Consider the following 8,311-nt stretch of genomic DNA (forward strand, 5'->3'; position numbering starts at 1 on the left):
TTCAGTTCCAGGTGAAAGACTTTTTATTTGCTCAAGTCCTTTGGACTTCTTAGATTTACCATGTCGTAACTATTAGCTGTTCTAATGTTTTAAAAAATGCTTTAATAATTGATTTTATAGTGATAAGCCGTTTCAAAAGTCTTTGCACTGAAAGCAGGGTATCAAATGTTTGTAATAAAAACAAACAAAGTTGAGTAGAGTTTTGTTTATTCTCACCACCACAACCACCCACAGCCTCCTTGAACAATAAGTGTATACAAATTATCTCACATTGGTTTAATTCTCAGAATTCAATGCAGACTCACCAACTTAAACCTAGAGGAGCACATTAGTATTTGTTCGGTCATTCAGACAATGACCTGACTCCACAGGATAAGGACATGTGTATTTTGCGAATGCACACTTTCTTTCCCCCTCCCAGTTTAAACTAGTATTCAGGTACTCATACAGGAGCAATTCATATGAACAACCCCTCCCCGCAAAAACCCAGTAACAAACAGTTTCCGAATGTACCAGCGGGGGAGGGGGGTATGCACACATCCTTATCCCATTGTTGGACTGTTGAACCAAGTATAATCCAAACCAACCGTCTTACAGTGTGGGAGATGCTTCCACATGGCCTAGCCACATCAGCAAAAAGAAGCCACAGAAGATGGGTGAAAGATGTGCGATTCAACTAACTGCCTATTCTGTGTAGTTCCCAGTGCAACATAAGAATGCCACTACTTGGACTGGGTCTCCATCTTAAGCCACAAGTTGACAAAAGGGAGGATATATGAGCACAATAAGCTTGTACAGCTCTCTCCCACTCCCTGCAGAGCCTAAAGAACCTAGTGAACTAGAGCTCCACATCCCACTCTCAGCAGGAAGCCTTGAGAAAGTTAAGCTGGTTTACAATGGTAGTGTAGAGATCTCCTAACCATTTACTGTGGAAAGAACAACTAGATGCCATTAGAGCCAACCAATTCGTAAGTTACCTTCAGTCACAGGTCTGAGTGCCAGTGTTAACTGGAGATGGGATGACCTCAACGTGCGATGGGGATCATGCAGAAGGCAGCACTCTCTAAGGTAACCCATTAAAGTTAGTTGTAACTAACTTTAAAGCTCTAAGGGCTTTAAAGGTGATAACCAGCACTTTGTGTTTCACCCAGAAACATATCGGCAGCCAGTGCAACTGTTTGAGAACAGGCATAACTATGGTCTCTCCGAGTTACCCCAGAGACCAATCTGGCTGCCGCATTTTGAACTGACGGAAGTTTCAGAACTATACACAAAGGCAGCCCCACGCAGAGCGCATTGCAGTAGCACATGTTACCTATCATGTGCCCCCTATTTGCCCCATTTGCTCAAGGGGCGGGGGAAGAAAGCATGAAAGGAATGGCAAAACCTTCACCTCCCCTAGTGTGTCACAGTCTCAGTCACCCATCACCACCCCACAACTGCTTGGGCGGGGGCAGAGATCATGAATCTCCTAACATCTCATCTAACTGGGCCCACAGATAAAATAATAATAAGGGTTACTTCCTATTATCCCCTCTGGTGTTAGTTATACATGCAACAAAGATGGGTGTGCCCATTTTGCCATGCGTATATACAGCTGAAAATCACACTTTGTAGCAACTTCCCACCACCACAAGTGTGGCAAAACAGACGTGCACACATTTATTACATTACTTGTTACATGTAAGGGTCATGCAGCTTCCTACACAGATGTATAAAAAGCATTAAAAAGGTATTACATCAGTAAATATTTAATACAAAGCTTTTTAATTAAAAAAAGTTTTGTATTTTTGTGTTATTGTTTTATATGGGTTTTTAAACTTTTAGAGATATATTATTTTTATTTTTATATTTAATATCTGTACTTTTTGAATTTTAATTGGGCATTGTTTTAATTATATTGTAAACTGCTTTGCAGTTATTTTAATGAAAAGCAGTATAGAGATAGAGGTGGGTGGGAAGAGAGAGTGGTTTTAAAAAGTATTTTAAGCTACTTTGACTTTTTTGGAAAGGGGAAGGCAGAATATAAGCACAAACAATATTGTTGCATTTTAAAAAATTAAAAACAGATTTCATGAGGAAACCAATATATCACATGATGCAGTTATTTAGAATATTTATATACTGTTTTTCAACAACAAAAAGTTCCCAAAGCAGTTTGAAGACAAAAGGTGTGAGAAGATGGTTTACTGCCACAAAAGTTTGCTCTCATGCGCGCGCGCACACACACAAAACCTCAGCAACTGTCACTGAAGCGACAGTATGTCTAGCTGAATAAGAATAGTTCCCATTTCCCTCTCTAAAGGGACTATCACTTTAAAAGGTGCCTCTTCGCCCAGATTGCATGGTAAATGATCCTCCCCTGCTCTTTTGTTAAATGCATGTCCCATACGTACTCAGCCATCCTAACGACAACCCTATAAGGTAGGTCAATATTATTATACCCATATTGCAGGCAGAGAGCCAGGACATGGGGAAAATAGGTTCCTCCCTTAGCCTACACACAACCTTACACAGCCTTAGGCTTATATTATTTATTTTTAAAAAAATTATAGCCCACTTTTCAGTCACATTTAAAAGACCTCGAAGGTGACTTGGAACAAGAAGTTTTGAGTAACGTCTTCTTTTTGGACTACAACTCCCATCATCCCTGTCCACAATGGCCAAAGGTTGGGGATCATGATAGGAGCTGGAAGGTGAATGCTACAATCTTAGGGACAGATCTTTTTCAGCAGTGGCCCATGTCCCACACATCTGGTGGCAATGAAACATAGAGCAAGGCCTCAGATGAGCGCAGTGGGTGTGCAGACTCATGCAGAAGTCAGTCTGCCTCAAGGGGCCTTTATTTTTAAACATGCATAGGCTTGGGCTTCTAGTTTGAGGATGAGGCAGGATTTGAACTGCAGACTTCCTGACTGGCAGCTCACAACCTTCGCTGTTATGCTACACCAGCTCTACATATATGCAACTGCTACCGCACATTATGACAGTCAGCAGGGGCGGGGGGAGAATCAATCATCAGGAGCTCCTCAGGGGTCATACTATATCTCTAGAAAAAGAAATCTCATACTTCAAAGTACACAAGGGTTCTTTAGTTATTAAAAGAAAACACAGTTGAGAAACAAGGGGTTCAATTAGAGTTCGCAACATGCTGGAGTCAGCTCTAGCGTTAAGAACAAGACAGTGGAGGATTTTTATTTTTAAGATTAACCTACAGTTACAAAGAAACAATAAAAAATGGTTGCATTTCAAAACTAAGGAAGTAACCCCCTCCTTTTTCTTTTTCTTTTAATGGTCATGACCCCCAGTGCACACAACTGGAGCACAATTTTTTTAATTCTCTGCCATACAGTAACACTTGAATTCCTTTGTTTGCTCACAGTTTCCTCCTGTACCATTTTAAATTATGCCTACAGAAAACTGAAAGGGAACAGAAGCATGTGGAACATCGGGGACACAGTGGCTTCGCCTGTTACCAACCCCCTTCTGTGAACAAGAGAACACCGTTGATTTCAATAAATCTCTCCATCCCATAAAAGAGAGCCTCAAATTCTTGAAATTTTATTCTGTTTCATTCCCAACAGTCAGATCACAAACCCAAGAACAGATCACATACACGAGAACTCTTCTCAGCCAAATCTCTTTTCCTGTTTGTCCCCTGGTCTACAAAGCATCTCTCGGAAAGACTTTTGGGTAGGTTGGTTTGTCTTTAATTAATCGGTTTGTTTATTTATTTTGTCCTTTACTCACCCTAAATTTTGGTCATTCAGGGAGGAAGGAGCAGGAGATCCTATTCTCTCCTCAGCACCTCCCAGAAATCTAATCATATCAACCACTCAATTGTTTTCAAGTAATTCAATTTAGGTCAATTGTGTCTAAAATAATTGATGTATGGGATGGGGGAAGGAATCCGAGGGAGCAGACTGGCACCGGTTTTCATACAAGACCAGTTCCTCCCTCTACCTCTCCCAACGTGAATATGAAAATAGTAGCCACACCTGAAAGAAAAAAGCGGGGGGGGGGGAAGAGCAGCAAGATTAATCTCTTGCTCTTCCATGCCTATATGGATTCAACTATGTCTAACTGCCCCCCCCCTTTCTCACTGGGAAGAACTGGAAGAAAAGGACTAAAGAAGGTAGTTTTGCTGGGTTTCACTTCCTTCCGTGCAATCCTAAGGACCTCTCCTAACACCAACACACATCCCCAAGTGTGGTGGCACGTTTCCTGGACACGTTTCCTTCCCCACTAACACCACCCCCCCCCGCCCCACGCGCCCATTGCTGTTCTTTCTTTGGACACCAGGGTGAACACACACGGGGGTGGGGGTGAGTAGTTACCTTCCTGCTTCTTTCACAAACACAATTTTATTATTACAAGCAGTCTAACAAAAGACAGAAAGTGCCCTCTCATTCCACACTAGTATCTTGGTGTGAACAATCACACCAAAAACGGATCAACTGTCCAGGACTCCAATCCTATGCACACACTTAGTAAGCCCCAATGAAGGGGGGGGGCGGATTTACTTCCGAGCAAAAGACACACAGAATCGAACTAAAAGGCCGCCATCCTATGCACATTTACTTGGGAGTAACCCCTAGTGAACTCAGAAGGGGTTTACTTCCGAGTAGGCATGCAACGGATCGGCCTGGATCCTGACCCTTGGATCCCTTCCAAATGGCCAAAATACTGAAGAAGAAGAAAAGGAGCCAGTCGCTCATATTCATACATTTGATTGTCCATTCACAGCTCCTCCAAGAGAGAAGTAAGGGGACACATAAGTCATTTAAGGATCCGACTTCTGCTTTAAAAAAAAAAAAAAAAAGACTCACCAGGATCAAAGTCAGGAACGACTGCTTGATATTGGGGTCCCACTCTCATGCCTCCTCCTCCTGAGAACAAGAAGAATGGTTATTTTCAATATATATATCGCATACATACATATAATTGATATATGCCTTGATAGAGTTTTGAAAGCTCTCTCTACCTCTCTCCCCCCACCACCCCACCCCGGGGAGCCTTACCATGCTCTTCATCGCTGGAGGATCCAGTGCTGCCTTCCTCCCAGGAGTTGCTGCTACTATTCCCATTGGGCGCTGCTGCCGCTGCCAAACTTTTATTATTCCCATTGTTACTGTTGTTGGCACCGGCAGAGGCAGAGGCGCTGTTAGAAGCGCTAGTCGTGTTGTTGGCATTATTGTTTCTGCCTCTTCTTTTCCCTGAAACCTCTGGGCCCTTCTCGATCATGGCTGGCATGGGGGGGGGGGTTTAAAAAATAGAAAGGGGGGAGAGAGATCAAAGTCCAAATGTGGGGAGAAAGAAGAGGAAAACAAGGAGAAAGAAGGGGCTCCTTCCTTTTTCTCTCGCTCTCTCTCTTTTCTTCTTAAAAAGGCTGGGGGGGGGAGGAAGCAGCTGAGAATTAGCCCCCGGGAAGTGGGGGGGGGAATTGCAACTCTAGCTTCCAGGCTGCCCCTGCGCGGCTGCAGGGTTTGGTTTGTTTCCTCCCCCTCTTCCCCCTTTTTCAAAAAGCCGAAGAAAATTCCTGCAAGGAGATGAAGCTTCGAACTTTCAAGCTCATCCCTCTCTCCTCGCACTTCCCTGCACTGGGACTAGCCTCTGTCAACCTGAGCTGCTAGCTTTCCCACGAGCCTGCCCCCCGCTCAACGGCCATTGGCCGCCCCCACATTTTGGAAAGCCTAACCCTCACCCGCACCCTCCCTATTGGCTCTCCCGCCCCGTCCATCAAGCCGGCCCGGCGCTTCCGTTTGTTAGGTTTGGTGGAGGCGTATCGCTTGCTCTACGTGGTTGGAGCTTTGCAATCTCTACGCCCAATGATACAGCTTGTTCCAAGGCTACATTGTATCTTTAGAGGGGAAAAGAGAGGAAGGGGGAAAAGAAAAGGAAAAAAGAAAAGAGGGCAGCTTGGCAGCCTGTGCACTAAAGAAGGGCTCTGGACGCTCCGGAGGAAAGACGGGGGACGGGGGTGCAAAGAAGCCCGCTGAGGGGTCACTGCAAAGAAGGTGGGGAGGCGCAATCGAATTGTCTCCTCATACAAGCACGCACACACACTATCCCTATCAGAAAGAGACTGTTGAACAGTAGCTGGGGACTATTTTTTCGTCACAACCCCTCCTCCTTGGCGGAAGGTTACGGGTGACACACGCTGAACAGTTTGAATGGAATCTCCATACAAAGAAACTAAAATCGCACGATCAAGTCTTGCCCTTCTCCGGGCGGGTTTATCGCCAGTTTCCACTCGTGTGCGTGGAAAAGACTCGGGGAAGCGCGCTTTTTCTTTCTTTCTTTCTTCTTCTTCTTCTATTTGTTCCCCGAGTTCCTTTCTTTCAAATGGCTTTGTGAAGTGAATTCTTTCAGAGGAGGGAGGGGGTGGCTGGGTAGGAAAAAGTCGTCGAATCGCAGGAGTTTAAGCAAATCGGCTCTGTCTCCTGGCGCAGAGTTGAGAGAACAAGACGGACGTGCGCGGGGCGGGGGGGAGAGAAAATCCTCCCACCTCTATAAATGAAGGCAACTTTCTCAGCATATTTTCACAGGCAGGCCGGGAACGGTGGAGGAGGAGCAGATTTCTAATGCAACAGAATAATGTTAATTTAAACAGAAGGGGGGGCGCTGAAGGAGATTCCAAATGTCTCCTTGAAACACACACACACACAGCAAAACGTGCCTTCTCCTTCCACCTCAAGGCAGCGTCGTTGCTTGGAGGCCACCGCTAGGGCAAGAGACCTAGAAGAAGGCCAATGACATATTTTCAAGCTGTATTACAGTCCTTCCAAAGTGAGGGAGACTTCTTCCTCTTCCCCCCACCCCCGCACCTCCCTTCCCCAGAGGAAGGTTGAAGGCGCAGGGAACTTGTCAACATCTGACAATTTTTTCCACGCAGAGAAAGAGAAAAATTGAGGCAGCCTTGAAGAGTTCACCGGATGGAAGTAGTTGGAGCATGCTGGGGCCACGGAGCCTCTCTGCCTTTGTTTTGCTCCTCAAGGCCTTAAAAAAAAGGAAAGAAATATAGAGTACAGAATATCTTTTGAAACATCGCATCCTGACGGTTTTGCTCTCTCCTCCCCAGATTTCCTATTTCCAAAGCCAGGCAGGGAAGCTTAAAAGACAGATGGAACTTAAAAGTGTGAAAAACAGGGTGTGTGTCAGTGAATCATAGCATGACGCAGGAGGACTCTAGGCCCCAATCCTTGAAGCCACTTTGACAACCCACTCCTGGGTGTGTTTCCTCAAAGTGAGCTCCACTGAACACCGTAAGTTCTGCCAAGTTAATATTTTTAGGGTTGCCAACCAAAGTTAATTGTAGGAAGTGACCGTTAAATCTGCTTCTTCATGAGATCTGTCAGGAAATCCATTGCTATTTGTTTATATTTCTATCGCACTCTATCCTCAAAGGAGCCAGAGCTGGTGTGCATGGTTATGTTTATTCTCACAACAACCCTCCAAGGTAGCTTAGACTGAGAGATATGACTGACCCAGAGTCACCCATTGAGTTTCCTATCCAAATGTGGATTTGAACGTGCCTCGGGCCTAGTGCAACACTCTAACCACTAGTCTACAACCACACTGGCTCCTGTCCACTCAGTGCAAACAATAGTGAATAAATGTATCTAATAGGTACCAAGTTAAGTGATGCTAAGTGATGCCAACTTTATCATAAAGTGCAATCCCCCTGTTTCTGAGGGGGTTGGAAATTTAGGAGTCCTGCTTCTGTCTGGGCAGAGTGCCCCACCACCACAAATACTGAAGCTGGTCAATTGTACTTCAAACCTTTTTATTGCTTGTGCAATCCTCCAGCCCCTCTTTCATAACATTATATCCAGTTCCCACAAGGTGCTGTATGGGGGAGGGGGGTGTCTCTATGCAGACCTTTCTTCATTTATCACGTTCGTTGATATGTTTTAAACACATATGTTGTTTTTAACTGATTGTTAGCTGCTTTGGGTAACTCCATTGGTGCAGGGGAGGGAAGGATATAAATATATACAGTGGTCTCTCGACTTACGAAGTTAATCCGTTCCGAACGCACGTTCGTAGGTCGACATTTTCGTAAGTCGAAAAGCGCACCCACGGAGGTCTGGAAACATTCGTAAGTCAAGGAAACCGCATCTAAAAATTCGTAAGTCGAGGAAGCCGCATCTAAACCGGCAACGACTTCCGGTCATTTTTGTCGTTCGTAAGTCGAAAACTTCGGATGTCGAGTAGTTCGTAAGTCGAGGGACCACTGTATATAAATAAATAAGTGGTGCTATAGGGCACTCTTTCCTGGAGAGATCAGACCTGGCCCAAGTCGTGCATG

At 44.8% G+C, this 8,311-nt stretch overlaps 1 protein-coding gene across 3 annotated transcripts in view; it reads right to left on the reverse strand.

Moving 5' to 3' along the window:
* The window catches only part of RCOR1 (REST corepressor 1), a 187,665-nt gene extending 181,967 nt beyond the window's left edge, over positions 1 to 5,698 (reverse strand). For 2 of the 3 annotated variants that reach the window (XM_053277316.1, XM_053277308.1), the window contains exons 1-2: positions 5,022 to 5,696; positions 4,830 to 4,889 (exon numbers count right to left, since the gene is read on the reverse strand). In XM_053277316.1, coding sequence (XP_053133291.1) covers positions 4,830 to 4,889; positions 5,022 to 5,253 — 292 coding nt within the window. In that variant the 5' untranslated portion in view covers positions 5,254 to 5,696. Of the gene's footprint in view, positions 1 to 4,829; positions 4,890 to 5,021 lie in introns of all 3 variants that reach the window. The other variant, XM_053277325.1, reaches the window with a different exon arrangement.
* Positions 5,699 to 8,311: the final 2,613 nt, after the last annotated feature.

The sequence above is a fragment of the Hemicordylus capensis genome, chromosome 1 (genome assembly GCF_027244095.1).
Source record: "Hemicordylus capensis ecotype Gifberg chromosome 1, rHemCap1.1.pri, whole genome shotgun sequence".
In the NCBI taxonomy this organism is placed as follows: domain Eukaryota; kingdom Metazoa; phylum Chordata; class Lepidosauria; order Squamata; family Cordylidae; genus Hemicordylus; species Hemicordylus capensis.